Source organism: Pristiophorus japonicus, chromosome 6, assembly GCF_044704955.1.
Source record: "Pristiophorus japonicus isolate sPriJap1 chromosome 6, sPriJap1.hap1, whole genome shotgun sequence".
NCBI lineage: Eukaryota > Metazoa > Chordata > Chondrichthyes > Pristiophoridae > Pristiophorus > Pristiophorus japonicus.
The window spans coordinates 19,305,867-19,321,701 of NC_091982.1; the positions used below are offsets into that span (position 1 = coordinate 19,305,867).

A 15,835-nucleotide genomic window follows, 5' to 3' on the forward strand; every position below is an offset into this window, starting at 1 on the left:
ACGACTTGCTTGCTGGTTTCTCGGGTGCCAACAGATCCTTCATTAAAGCGTATGTTTTCGAGTCACAGCTGGTCAAGAGATGGGCTCTTCTCTTGTCTGCCTTATCGTCGCCTAACCAGTCTTTGGTTACAAAGCTTTGTGGAGCCTTTCTATAAAGTCCTCCCAATTGTCTCCCGCATTGTACTTTTCATCTGATCCGTTGTTCGTCATTCTGTGGATTCTGTAATCCCGTAACCCGTCGCCACTGTAAAGTCCTGTCCCCTCAGTACAGATTCACACGAGGCATGTAGTGAAGTCAAGGTCACTCTGGACCTGCACCTTTATTTCCCAGCTCTGGAATGCTGCACTTGCCTGAGACCTGTTCTTATATACCTGTCTCTTGCAAGTGCACCCCTGGTGGTAAGGTATGCTGGTGGTTACAGGTCATATCTTATCACAGTCATGTATAGCATGTTAGGATACAGTTATATATAATAATGTAAGATGCATGACACACATTACTGTGGGTCTGGAGTCACATATAGACCACACCAGGTAAGAAAGGCAGATTTCCTTCCCTAAAGGGCATTAGTGAACCAGATGGGTTTTTACGAAAATCCGGTCGTTCCATGGTCATCATTACTGATCCTAGCTTTTTATTCCAGATTTATTTAATGAACTGAATTTAAATTCCCCAGCTGCCCTGGTGGGATTTGAACTCCTGTCTCTGAATCATTAGTCCAGGCCTCTGAATTACTAGTCCAGTAACATAATCACTCTGCTACTGTACCCATATAAGCTTTACTCTGTATCTGAATTGAGCTTTACGGCTTGACCTGGAGATGCTTGATATTGACACTGGGTGAAGGAAGGGATAGTGTTTCACTCCCCCAATCACTTACTGGCCACAAACTTTAAAAAAGAGACAGTAAATTTATTCAACACCAACAGGCATTTTTCTTACTGGGATTGGTCTACTGTACTTTGCTATGATGTCACTATCAAATCAGTTTAATGTTTATCCATTACAAGTCCCATCCATCACTGACATCTTCATTGGCAATGCCACAGTTAGACTTTACTGGGACCTGGTTAAAGTTTCTTAATATCGTGCGGCGTAGTGTTGTCTCTTCTATAACAGGATTGGGACTTGCTGCCGAGATTCTTTGACATTGTAAGATGTTCCACATCACAGTTCTTTTGTATCGACTAATCTTCTGACATCAGACATTTCCTTTGGTACCTTCACAGTTATTCCATCCAAACACTTCTTTAGACAAATCTGACAACCCAGACGGGACCTGTAAATGAGAATTTATAGTTTTGTGAGAACTTTTTAAATGTTTTCTCCCCTTGAGGGAATGAGGTATTCATTATTGAGGTTACTAAGGTTCAATTAATTTTTATCACCAACAAAGAACGCCTACCATGATTATCCCACCTGATTTTGCACCTTTTCCAGTTCTGGATGTCAAAAGGCTCTAATTTAGCCAGAACTGGCGCCTGGCCTTTAGGGACAGTTATACTTTGAGTTGGGTATGTCTATATTTTATCTAAACCAAAAGTGCAAAGATTGATCTCAAAGCAGAAATAATTTAATGGCAACAATATCTGATCTAAAATGTTGAAAGCCACATCGCAATTAAAATAAAAGCTTCTGATCTTTACTTGACCAAATAAGTTGCAAAATAAACATTCTGGTCGGGGTTGTTCTACAGCTTCCAGTGCCACCAACACATTTATCAGTATTCTCAGATCCTGATCAGATCTTTCTTAGACAGCCCAATATTTCTGAATTAGTTGATAAATATGCATAGCTGAGAATAATGTGAAACAGACAGACTTGAATTACACAGTCTGAGTTGGGTAGATCTATGATTGCACAGAGCTCTGCTCACTGCCATCAAATGGCAGTTATACACTAATGCTATGCATCAGGCGAGGACACAATTTGGCTTGGTTGTGATATCCCCAAAGTAGAATAGCCTGCTGACTCTCGCTGTCAGATTCCACATGAACAATAACCACTGAGGAAAAATATCGGAGGGCATCGGGTGCCGCGGAACCTTACGGCCTTCAGGAGAAGAAGAAACGTAGAAAAACTGATTACATTTCTCTTCACCATGGGAACAACCAAAATTAGCATATTAAGCACTATTTACATTTTGCGTCTAGATATCGCCTCACAATAACTGCAGTGGATGTACAATAGGTAGGATGCTGAGATAGTAATAGTGCAGCACTGGGCTTAATTCACTCACATCTGTGGTCGTTGTAATGCACACAGATCAAATGCATCTGGTTATGCATTAGACACTGGCAGTTTGCTGCTTTAATTTGACTGAGGGAACATTTCTTGAATGAGTCAGATAGTTTTCTTCTATGTGGGAGCTCTTATCTGTTGGCATTCCCTTTGAAATAGTGCTGCAGAGATAGTTTCAAGGCCTCTCAACAGTCACTGAACTTCAATACTACTTGAAAGGACAAGGGTGAATTCCATCTGCTAATATAGGCCAAAGTAGCCCATATGGTAGTTCAAGTTTCTATTTTTTTACGTTTATCAAGGTGAGGGATGTTCGTGCTAGGGGACATAAGATTGTGCATTTCATACAGCTGGTGTCAGCACCGAGTATCCCGGATCGGTTTTAGCATGAGCTAGATGCACAGTGAAGCCCCCTCTGCTTCCCCCCAACCTCTTAAGAGCACCACACACTGCATCGGTCTGACATTTATTCATTTTGCACATCAGCCATCCTGCGGTCTCTCGAAGTGACATTGCCAGTAAGCAACAACAGCAAGTGCTCTTCATGTGTAGCAAGACATATCAAAGCACTTAGAAACATAAACATAGAAATCTACAGCGTAGAAGGAGGCCATTTCTGCCCATCGTGTCCGCGCCGGCCGACAAAGAGCCACACGGCCCTCGGCCAGCAGCCCTGAAGGTTGCATATAAATCTATGAACAATGGCGGACAGGTAAAGAGCATCCGGCCCAACCAGTTTGCCCTACACAACTGCGATACCCCATGCATTGCAATATTTTACACTCCACCCCACCCGGAGCCATGTGATCTCCTGGGAGAGGCAAAATACCAGATAAAAATCCAGACCAATTGAGGAAAAACAATCTGGGAAAATTCCTCTCCGACCCATCCAGGCGATTGAAACTAGTCCAGGAGATCACTCTGGCCATATTTGATTCCCTGAAGTATCTGCGCCACTCAATGACAGAAGGAGAAAACAGTGGATGTTGAACAGGATGGGAAAAGGGAAAAATGAATAAGGCAGCCGAGAACATCTGGAATTGGCAAAGAACTCAGTGTGACTGAGTCCCTGGCCTAGAAAGTCATCTCAGGCAATGGTGCAAAATGGGTGGTATCGAATTGGCTGCCTGATAGACATCCAGTCAATGGAACTGAATATCAGGCACTGCGTATAATGGGCAGCCGATCCAATACCGCTGCTTTGCGCCAGAGATGAATTTCTAGGCCTCTGCCTTTTTCAGGTGGGTTGCACTGGGCTCCCATCAGAATTACCCTGGAGGAATCACAGGGCCATTAGTTTAGGTTGTTTTCTCTATAGCCCTTAGTAACTCAGGTGGTAAAAGCCATATATGAAAGCCATAAAAAAATACAGAAGATTCTAGTTTCAACTCCCAGTCTGTGCTGAACTAGCTGATCAGCTGGCGGGTAGCGGTATTTGCCTCAATATCCCTGGCCCCAGGAGAGGAAAACATTCAGCTTGTATTCTTGTTGCAGCATTTAAGAAGCAAACAGTCAGATGCAGTGATGAGGGCACTGTAGGTTTTTTCTGAAGGGTCTCCCTCAACAAAAATTATCGTATAATCCTGAGTGTTATTCAGTGAATCCTACTTTAGAAAAATGTTTGGATGTCGGTTGACAGGGTCGGGCTCAGCTATGATCCCTCCATGGTTGAATAATGTGCTGACAGTCATTCTCTGGGTTCACACATGAAGAAGCACTACCTGGGTAAAGTACTAGGCAGCTAGTGAATTCCATGAAGCTGTCCTTCAGTCCATTTGGTGGTGGTGGGGAGTGGGTGTGAGGGAATGGTAAAAAAAAACCCATTGTAGTTGAAAGAAATTTGACTGCAATTATACACAATAGACTCACAGCTAGAACACACTCCTAGTTGGAAAAGCATTTCTTACGTGTTAGTCAGTCCAAAGGCTAAATCCAACATGTCCAATTCTTCATCTGCGATCGCATCCAAATTTTCAAAAATCTCCTTGTCAAAGATTACGTGGCATGTTGAACAAGCCAGGGTTCCTTCACATGCACCTAAGTAATAGCAAATGTTAGATTTACTTTGCTTTCTTCCCGCCCTCCATCCTGAAGGCTCTGATCTTGCTACAGTATAGTTCTGCAGGCAATGGCAGCTCTCCAGTACCTTACCACAGTGGCCTTTATTCATCTATAAGACTGAACAATGAATGTCAGCAGGCTATTTGATTATGGAGAGCAGCACAGCCAAGCCTGATCCTGTGCTCACCCGACATCCACACAGGCGCACTTTGCGACACTGGATAGTGGTCTTACGTTGCAACCCTGGCTAATGTCTTGAGTGGGGATACTTGCGCATAAAACACAAAAGGATAGTCTGCAGGTACAGCAAGTGATCAGGAAGGCCAAAGGAATCTTGGCCTTTATTGCAAAGGGGATGGAGTATAAAAGCAGGGGACTCTTGCTACAGTTATACAGGGTGTTGGTGAGGCCACACCCGGAATACTGCCTGCAGTTTTGGTTTCCATATTTACAAAAGGATATACTTGCTTTGGAGACAGTTCAGAGAAGGTTGATTCTGGAGATGAGGGGGTTGACTTATGAGGAAAGATTGAGTAGGCTGGGCCTCTACTCATTGGAATTCAGAAGAATGAGAGGTGATCTTATTGAAACGTATAAGATTATGAGGGGGCTTGACAAGGTGGATGCAGAGAGGATGTTTCCAATGATAGGAGAGACTAGAACTAGGGGGCATAATCTTAGAATAAGGGGCCACCCATTTAAAACTGAGATGAGGAGGAATTTCTTCTCTGAGGGTTGTAAATCTGTGGAATTCGCTGCCTCAGAGAGCTGTGGCAGCTGGGTCATTGAATAAATTTAAGGCAGTTTCTTAACTGATAAGGGAATAAGGGGTCATGGGGAGCGGGCAGGGAAGTGGACCTGAGTCCATGATCGGATCAGCCATGATCGTATTAAATGGCAGAGCAGGCTCGAGGGGCTGTATGGCCTACTCCTGCTCCTATTTCTTATGTTCTTATGTTCTTACAATGTGTGCTGTTTCAATTTAGTTATTTTAATTTTGTTATATCTGTTCCATTTGGAGCTGATGCTTGGATCATATCCAAGTTTATTCAGTGAGAAGCTGCCACAGATACCAGGAAGGTGACTAGCTCAACTCCAAATCTCAGCTGAGAGTGGCTGTTGGGTCACTAAAATTTGGACAGTACTTCTCTGCTAAATATGGGGAAGGAGGATTAACAGCTGAAATGGTATTCCAGGTAGAGTGGTAGAGCCATTCAAAGGGTAGTTATGGGAGATAAACTAGATGGGCTGAACTATCTCCTTACTCTCTACTTTTCTCTGTGATGTGCACCATGGTAGGATGCCTTGTGACATTCACTGCTATGGCTCAAGCAGGAAGAGTGGTCATTAAGGCAGCTACTGGAGAACTATTGCTGCGTGTGCAACCGTATCTCTGCAGAAATAAGTGCCTTCAGAGCAGGAGAAGAGAAAATTGCATGAAGTACTGCTTTGAAAACTACACAGACAACTTAGCCCATTGACTGTCTGAAATATGAATACGTACAAGTAATGTATGAGATTGACAGTTAGTTTTTCCGACACTCACCAAATCCATCAATATCTAAGTTATGGTTGATCACAACATCAAGCAGACTTTCACCTTCCTTTGCCACTGCAGTTAATTTTTCATTATCTTGATTGATGAAGTGCACTATCAGTTTATCATCTGACCTGCTGAAGTATTAAACGAGAAAACAATTAAATCTCTAGTCGAACCAAAGCTACATGTTGTATTCAGCAATTAATTTAAGTTCTATAATTACAGGGAACGTGATAAAGTATGAAATGAGAAAAACACATTCACTCCATCAAGCCTGTTCTTCCCACAGACCTTGTACAACCTTCCCTGTGCCGGAATGAGGAGTTCCTAGGCACCCCGATATTGGGCCTCAGACCTCATTAACATCAAACTGGCGAGGTGCTGAGAATGTTGCAGGTAAGTGGTGATTTGGAAAGAGGTGACATGATAGGTCCAAGTCAGCATGGATTTGTGAAAGGGAAATCATGCTTGACAAATCTTCTGGAATTTTTTGAGGATGTTTCCAGTAGAGTGGATAAGGGAGAACCAGTTGATGTGGTATATTTGGACTTTCAGAAGGCGTTCGACAAGGTCCCACACAAGAGATTGATGTGCAAAGTTAGAGCACATGGGATTGGGGGTAGTGTACTGACATGGATTGAGAACTGGTTGTCAGACAGGAAGCAAAGAGTAGGAGTAAATGGGTACTTTTCAGAATGGCAGGCAGTGACTAGTGGGGTACCGCAAGGTTCTGTGCTGGGGCCCCAGCTGTTTACACTGTACATTAATGATTTAGATGAGGGGATTAAATGTAGTATCTCCAAATTTGCGGATGACACTAAGTTGGGTGGCAGTGTGAGCTGCGAGGAGGATGCTGTGAGGCTGCAGAGCGACTTGGATAGGTTAGGTGAGTGGGCAAATGCATGGCAGATGAAGTATAATGTGGATAAATGTGAGGTTATCCACTTTGGTGGTAAAAACAGAGAGACAGACTATTATCTGAATGGTGACAGATTAGGAAAAGGGGAGGTGCAAAGAGACCTGGGTGTCATGGTACATCAGTCATTGAAGGTTGGCATGCAGGTGCAGCAGGCGGTTAAGAAAGCAAATGGCATGTTGGCCTTCATAGCAAGGGGATTTGAGTACAGGGGCAGGGAGGTGTTGCTACAGTTGTACAGGGCATTGGTGAGGCCACACCTGGAGTATTGTGTACAGTTTTGGTCTCCTAACCTGAGGAAGGACATTCTTGCTATTGAGGGAGTGCAGCGAAGGTTCACCAGACTGATTCCCGGGATGGCGGGACTGACCTATCAAGAAAGACTGGATCAACTGGATCAACTGAGCTCAGAAGAATGAGAGGGGACCTCATAGAAACATTTAAAATTCTGACGGGGTTAGACAGGTTAGATGCAGGAAGAATGTTCCCAATGTTGGGGAAGTCCAGAACCAGAGGTCACAGTCTAAGGATAAGGGGTAAGCCATTTAGGACCGAGATGCGGAGGAACTTCTTCACCCAGAGAGTGGTGAACCTGTGGAATTCTCTACCACAGAAAGTTGTTGAGGCCAATTCACTAAATATATTCAAAAAGGAGTTAGATGAGGTCCTTACTACTAGGGGGATCAAGGGGTATGGCGAGAAAGCAGGAATGGGGTACTGAAGTTGAATGTTCAGCCATGAACTCATTGAATGGCGGTGCAGGCTAGAAGGGCAGAATGGCCTACTCCTGCACCTATTTTCTATGTTTCTATGTTTCTATGTGATCAAGTCAGGGGGATGGGTGCCCAGGAGAGGGGAGAACTTGGAGGCTGGGGGGAGAAAGATCGCGAGCCAGTTGGGAAGAGATAGATAGGGTCAGGAAACTAGTGACCAGGCTGGGGAGGTAGAGATCAGACTGGGTTTGGGATTGGTAGCTGGGTGGCTAGTGCCGGTGATCAGTGGGCGGGGTAGCAATAGCTAGCAACGGCCCGCGCTCTTTAAATGTGGGGTCAAGAGCACCACTCCTGCGACTCCCAGCTCCACATTCAGGTAAGTTACTTACCTTCTTTGTTGCAGGCGATCCCAAGGGCTGGTTTCCCTGAGCGCAGCCCACGATGGCTGGCCAACAGGCTATTTGATCACGGGGGTCATTGCCGCCAAACCTGATCCTGTTCTCACTTACTGTCCATAAATGGGCACTTTTCAGCTGAATTACTGGATAGTGATCAGGAATCTGACCTCATTGACTTTCCTCTCCCCAGTCCTGGAGTGCTAGACAAAATGTAACTGTTACAGTTTTGTATTTTTACTCTAAATATTTTTCTTTGCCTCAACATCTCCGACCACTGCCATAAACACGCCCTCATCCCTATGACCTAGAGTGTGCCTTTGCCTACCTACCCAATATGAAGATAATTTGTAATGAGGCCAGAGATCAATTAGAAAACCTTAGTTACTGTATTTTGGCTACTGGTTATATCATGTTCCCTCACATGATCTTCCTTAACTTCACTCGGCTATAAACAGATTTATTAATCAATAAGTGGATAAGTGATCAGAAGCAATGATATAGTAGTTTCAGGCATAACTATTCCTCCCTGCAATGTAGGTTAAGTAACAAACAGGCACGTCTGCTGCGCTAAAGTGTAATACTACTTCATATTGGATAAAATAATGGAACTAAAGCTGGACAAGTCCCCTGGACCTGATGGCCTGCATCCTAGGGTCCTAAAAGAAATGGCTGCAGAGATAGTGGATGCATTGGTTGCAATCGACCAACATTCCCTGGAGTCTGGAGAGGTTCCAGCGGATTGGAAAACCACAAATGTAACGCCCCTATTTAAAAAAGGAGGCAGACGGAAAGTAGGAAACTATAGACCAGTTAGACTAACATCTGTCGTTAGGGAAATGCTGGAGTCCATTATTAAGGAAGCAGTAGCTGAACATTTGGAAAAGCATAATACAGTCAAGCAGAGTCAGCATGGTTTTATGAAAGGGAAATCATGTTTGACAAATTTACTGGAGTTCTTTGAGGATGTAACGAGCAGGGTGGATAAGGGGAAACCAGTGGATGTGGTGTATTTGGATTCGATAAGGTGCCACATAAAAGGTTACTGCACAAGATAACAGCTCATGGAGTTGGGGATAATATATTATCATGGATAGAGGATTGGCTAACTAATCGAAAACAAATAAATGGGTCATTTTCCGGTTGGCAAACAGTAACTAGTGGAGTGCCACAGGGATTGGTGCTGGGGCCTCAACTATTTACAATCTATATTCATGACTTGGATGAAGGGACCAAGTGTAATGTAACCAAGTTTGCTGATGATACAAAGATGGGTGGGAAAGTAAGTTGTGAGGAGGACACAAAAAAATCTGCAAAGGGATATAGACAGGCTAAGTGAGTGGGCAAACATTTGGCAGATGGAGTATAATGTGGGAAAGTGTGAGGTTATCCACTTTTGCAGGAAAGATAAAAAAGCAAATTATTATTTAAATGGAGAGTGATTACAAAATGCTGCAGTACAGAGGGACCTGGGGGTCTTTGTGCATGAAAGACAAAAGTTATTATTCAGGTACAGCAAGTAATTAAGAAGGCAATTGGAATGTTGGCCTTTATTGCAAGGGGGGTGGAGTACAAAAGCAGGGAGGTCCTGCTGCAACTGTATAGGGTATTGGTGAGACCACACCTAGAGCTTATAGTTTTGGTCGCCTTATTTAAGGAGGGATATAATTGCTTTGGAGGCTGTTCAGAGAAGGTTCACGAGGTTGATTCCTGAGATGAAGGGGTTGACTTATTGTTGTGTAGGCAATAACTCAATAGACTGAATAATGTAAACTCCGAACAGGTACAAACCTGACTCTACTTTATTAGGGCCCAAAGTGGTTACATTACAAGATGGCTGGCCTTTTATAGCGGGGCTGCACACACGTGCGCACAGCCCAATGACCTCCAACAGTGGCACCACCTGGTGGCTAGTAAACCCAGGCATACATACATGACAATATCCCCTTTAAGATATTAGTAACGGTCTTTTTACAAATTGAGACGGTCCGGGGCTTTCCGCTCCTGAGTTGAACATCTCAGTTCAACTCCAGCCTTGGGTGAGCATTCTGAGTCTGTCATGACTGGCGGCTGGGTAGCCGATCTGATGGGAGTGGCAATGACCATGTCAGGGATTGAAAGTCCAGATTCATTGATGGCAGCGGAGTCCTCTGATGACTGAGGGTAGTTTGGTTGGTCACTGATCGTGTCTTCCTCAGACTGTTCTGGTTCATCCGTGTGCCGCAGCTTTATCTGATTGACATGTTTCCTGCATGTTTGCCCATTCTTGAGCTTAACGATAAACACTCTGTTACTCTCCTTGACCATAACCGTACCGGCGATCCATTTGGAACCTTGACCATAATTCAGTACATACAGCGGATCATTGATAGAAATGTAGCGTGACACAGTAGCGTGATCATGATATCCTTGCTGACTTTGATGTCTTTATTCGACATGATTATTCAAGTCAGGGTGGACAAGAGAGAGCCTGGTCTTGAGACCTCTCTTCATCAATAGTTCAGCAGGGGAGACCCCGGTAAGCGTATGGGGTCTTGTCCTGTAACTAAGCAATATGCGTGACAAGCGAGTTTGCAGTGAACCTTGAGTTACACGTTTCATACTCAGCTTGATGGTTTGGACCGCATGCTCTGCTTGTCCATTGAATGCTGGTTTGAATGTTGCTGACCTGATAGTCTGCATTCCAGAGTACTTAAGGAAGTGGCCCTAGAAATAGTGGATGCAATGGTGATCATTTTCTAACAGTATATCGACTCTAGATCAGTTCCTATGGACTGGAGGGTAGCTAATGTAACGCCACTTTTTAAAAAAGGAGGGAGAGAGAAAACGGGAATTATAGACCGGTTAGCCTGACATCGGTAGTGGGGAAAATGTTGGAATCAATTATTAAAGATGAATTGAGCACATTTGGAAAGCAGTGACAGGATCGGTCCAAGTCAGCATGGATTTATGAAAGGGAAATCATGCTTGACAAAGCTTTAGAATTTTTTGAGGATGTAACTAGTAGATGTAACAAGGGAGAACCAGTGAATGTGGTGTATTTTGACTTTGAAAAGGATTTTGACAAGGTCCCACACAAGAGATTGGTGTGCAAAATTAAAGCACATGGGATTGGGGGTAATGTATTGACGTGGATAGAGAACTGGTTGGCAGACAGGAAGCAGAGAGTCAGGATAAATGGGTCCTTTTCAGAATGACAGGCAGTGACTAGTGGGGTGCCGCAGGGCTCAGTGCTGGAACCCCTGCTATTTACAATATATATCAATGATTTAGATGAAGGAATTGAGTGTAATATCTCCCAATTTGCAGATGACACTAAGCTGGGTGACAGTGTGAGCTGTGAGGAGGATGCTAAGAGGCTGCAGGGTGACTTGGACAGGTTAGGTGAGTGGGCAAATGCATGGCAGATGCAGTATAATGTGGATAAATGTGAAGTTATCCACTTTGGTGGCAAAAACATGAAGGCAGAATATTATCTGAATGGCGGCAGATTAGGAAAAGGGGAGGTGCAACGAGACCTAGGTGTCATGGTACATCAGTCATTGAAAGTTGGCATGCAGGTACAGCAGGCGGTGAAGAAGGCAAATGGCATGTTGGCCTTCATAGCTAGGGGATTTGAGTATAGGAGCAGGGAGATCTTACTGCAGTTGTACAGGGCCTTGGTGAGGCCACACCTGGAATATTGTGTTAATTTTTTTCTCCTAATCCGAAGAAGGATGTTCTTGCTATTGAGGGAGTGCAGCGAAAGTTCACCAGACTGATTCCCGGGATGGCAGGACTGACATATGAAGAGAGACTGGATCGATTGGGCCTGTATTCACTGGAGTTTAGAAGGATGAGCGGTGATCTCATAGAATATAAAATTCTGACGGGACTGGACAGGTTAGCTGCAGGAAGAATGTTCCCGATGTTGGGGGAAGTCCAGAACCAAGGGTCACAGTCTAAGGATAAGGGGTAAGCCAGTTAGGACCGAGATGAGGAGAAACTTCTTCACTCACTCAGAGAGTTGTTAACCTGTGGAATTCTCTACCGCAAAGAGTTGTTGATGCCAGTTCGTTGAATATATTCAAGAGGGAGTTAGATATGGCCCTTACAGCTAAAGAGATCAAGGGGTATGGAGAGAAAACGGGAAAGGGGTACTGAGGTGAATGATCAGCCATGATCTTATTGAATGGTGGTGCAGGCTCAAAGAGCCGAATGGCCTACTCCTGCATCTATTTTCTATGTTTCTATGACCTCACATGTTTGATACCATTGAGTTTCATGAACTCTTGAAACTCCACACTGGTGAAGCAAGATCCGTTGTTGCTTACAACGATGTCAGACAGATCATGTGTAGCAAACATGACATGAAGGCTCTCAATGGTAGCTGTGGATGTGCTGGATGACATGATTGTACACTGTATCCATTTGGAATAAGCATCCACCACAACTAAGAACATCTTTCCCAGGAAGGGACCTGCAAAGTTGATGTGGATCCTGGACCATGGTTTAGATGGCCACGACCACAGACTCAGCGGCGATTCCGCTGGTGCTTTACTAATCTGCATGCAAGTATTGCACTGATGCACACATGATTCCAGATCAGAGTCAATTCCAGGCCACCATACATGAGACCTGGTAATGGCTTTCATCATGACAATACCAGGATGCGTGCTACGTAGATCATGCACAAATTTCTCTCTGCCTTTCTTGGGCATAACAACACGATTAACCCACAGTGTACAATCTGATTGAATGGATAGTTCGTCTTTGCGACGGATGTAAGGCTTGGTCTCCTCACACATTGGTCTGCCATACCCAAGCAAATCACCACCAAGGATACAATGTTTCACAACCGATAATATCGGGTCCTGGCTGATCTAGGTCTTAACTTGTTGGGCCATGACAGGGGTTCCTTCACTTTCAAAAGCATCCATGCCCAACTGTAGATTTGCCGGTTGTGGTGTTTTCACCTTCGGTGTGGGCAACGGCAGACGGCTCAGTGCATTGGCACAATTCTCAGTGTCAGGTCTATGGCGAATGACATAATCATAGACAGATAATGTCAGCGCCCACCTCTGGATGTGGGATGATGCATTGGTATTGATACATTTGTTTTCCGAAAACAATGAAATGAGCGGCTTGTGATCTGTTTCCAGTTCAATCCGAAAACCAAACAGGTACTGATGCATCTTTTTAACCCTATACACACAGGCTAGTGCTTCTTTCTCTACCATGTTGTAGGCTCTTTCCGCCTTTTACAAACTTTTAGAAGCATAAGCAACAGGTTGTAATTTGCCCGACCCATTAGCTTGTTGGAGCACACAACCAACTCCATATGACGAAGCATCACAGGCCAATACTAGACGCTTACATGAATCATAATGTACCAGCAGCTTGTTAGAGCAAAGCAGATTAGTAGCTTTCTCAAAAGCTTTATCTTGAGACGCATCCCAAACCTAGTTGTCGTCTTTTCTTAGCAGCATGTGCAGTGGCTCTAATGAAGTGCTCAATCTCGGTAAGAAATTACCGAAGTAGTTGAGTAGACCAAGAAACGAACGCAGCTCCGTCACATTCTGAGGCTTGGGTGCATTTTTGATGGCCTTGGTTTTTGAGTCCGTAGGCCTGATACCATCAGCAGCAATTTTCCTCCCCAGGAATTCGACTTCCGGTGCCATGAAAATACACTTCGAGCATTTCAGTCTGAGTCCCACTTCGTCAGATGATGTAGAACCTCTTCCAGGTTGTTCCGATGTTCCTCGGAGTCACGACCTGTGACCAGTATGTCATCTTGGAACACGACGGTTCTAGGGATGGATTCAGTAGACTCTCCATGTTCCTCTGAAATATGGCTGCAGCCGAGCGAATTCCAAAAGAGTACTAGTTTAGATTAAACAGTCCTTTGAGTGTTGATGCACGTAAGTTTCTTCAATGTATTGACCAGCTCCTGTGTCATGTAGGCCGACGTCAGATCCAGTTTTGTGAATGACTTCCCCCCCCGGCTAGCGTTGCAAACAGGTCATCAGCCTTCGGTAACGGGTATTGATCCTGTTTCGAAACTCAATTGATCGTAACCTTGTAGTCTCCACAAATCCTGACAGTGCCATCAATTTTCAACACATGAACAATGGAGCTGGCCCATTCATTAAATTCGACCGGTGATATGATCCCTTCACGCTGGAGTCTGTCCAGTTCGATTTCGACCTTCTCCCTCATCATGTACGGAACAGCCCGAGCTTTGTGATGGACGGGTCTTGCATCTGAGTCCACATGGATCTGCACCTTGGCTCCCGTGAAATTGCTGATGCCTGGTTCAAACAGCGAAGGGAACTTGCTCAGCACTTGAGCACATGGAGAATCCTCTTCCGACAACAATGCTTTGATATCATTCCAGTTCCATTTGATTTTTTCTAACCAGTTCCTGCCAAACAGCGTTGGACCATTACCTGGAACAATCCATAATGGTAAATCGTGAACCACACCATCATATGACACCTTGATTACTGCACTGCCAATCACCGTTATAATTCTTTAGTGTACGTATGCAACTTGGCATTGACTGGACTCAGCTTAGGCCTCACAGCCTTAGTATCCCACAGCCTGTCGAATGTCCTCTCGCTCATTATTGATTGACTCGCACCTGTATCCAATTCCATCGATACCGGCACACCGTTACGTTTCACATTAATCATTATCGGTTGGCTCTTTGTTAGGAACGAATACAGTCCATACATTTCCTCCACTGGTATCTCGGATTGCATATCCGGTCCGTGCTAGACTGGTCATCATCTGCCACGTGGTGTGTCGCAGCATGCTTGCTCAGTTGCGGACACATGCACTGGAGATGCCCCACTCTCGAACAGCCTTTACAAATATACTGTTTAAAACGACACTGATGATGCTGATAATTTCCCCCACAATGCCAACACGGTGATATCAGATTCATTTGTGTTGGCAGACTTTGAGCAGCCACAGGTTTCACATACGCAGTCGTGTAGGCCCTGCCATATGCAGCTCTGCTAAACGACGATACTATTTTGTTTACAGTACTTGGCGAGTTTTCAATGCTATCTGCTTTAAGCTTTTGTCCGTCGTCATACATGATTGGGCAATCGTGATGGCCTTGCTCAAATCCAGCATCTCCGCCGTCAGTAGCTTTCGCAGGATCACCTCGTGGTTGATGCCGATTACAAAGAAGTTCCGCAGCATGTCTGCCAATGCAGTTTCAAACTTACATGGTCCAGCTAGACGTCTTAGGTCGGCAACGAATTCCGATACATCCTGCCCCTTCAGAACGAACGTGCGTATAGAATCGATATCTTGAGATGCTGATGCCTTCATCTGGTTTGAGATGGTCACATACCAGAGCACACAATGTTTCATAGTCCTTGTCCGTTGGACAAGGGCGAGAGGCGATTCTTTGAGTCCATAGATTTTCGGACCACAAACCGTGAGGAGGATCGCCCGGTGCCCAACTGCGTCTGCCTCTTTCTCCATTTTGTTGGCCACGAAGTACTGGTTCAAGCGGGCTACAAAGTCCGCCCAATCTTCTCCCTCCATGAATCACTCCAGAATTCCAATTGTGCTCATTTTTGCATGCGAAGGTTCTTGTTACCTCGTCGCCATGTGTTGTGTATACAATAACTCAATAGACTGAATACTGTAAACTCCGAACAGGTACAAACCTGGCTCTACTTTATTATGGCCCAAAGTGCTCACATTATAAGATGGCTGGCCTTTTATACCAGGGCCACACAGCCCAATGACCTCCGACAGTGGCGCCACCTGGTGGCTAGTAAACCTAAGCATACATACATGACACTTATGAAGAAAGGTTGAGCAGGTTGGGCCTATACTCAGTGGAGTTTAGAAGAATGAGAGATGGGTCTTATTGAAACAAATAAGATACTGAGAGGGCTCGATAAGGTAGATACAGAGAGGATTTTTCCCCTCGTGGGGGAATCTAGAACGGGGGGGCATAGTTTA

General features: G+C 44.6%; 1 protein-coding gene across 2 annotated transcripts in view; it reads right to left on the reverse strand.

Annotated features, from left to right (window-relative positions):
* Positions 1–290: 290 nt before the first annotated feature.
* The window catches only part of fdx1b (ferredoxin 1b), a 39,271-nt gene continuing 23,726 nt past the window's right edge, over positions 291–15,835 (reverse strand). The window contains exons 2-4 of one of the 2 annotated variants that reach the window (XM_070882686.1): positions 5,850–5,974; positions 4,150–4,279; positions 291–1,280 (exon numbers count right to left, since the gene is read on the reverse strand). In XM_070882686.1, the coding sequence (XP_070738787.1) occupies positions 1,169–1,280; positions 4,150–4,279; positions 5,850–5,974 (367 nt within the window). In that variant the 3' untranslated portion in view covers positions 291–1,168. Of the gene's footprint in view, positions 1,281–4,149; positions 4,280–5,849; positions 5,978–15,835 lie in introns of both variants that reach the window. The other variant, XM_070882685.1, reaches the window with a different exon arrangement.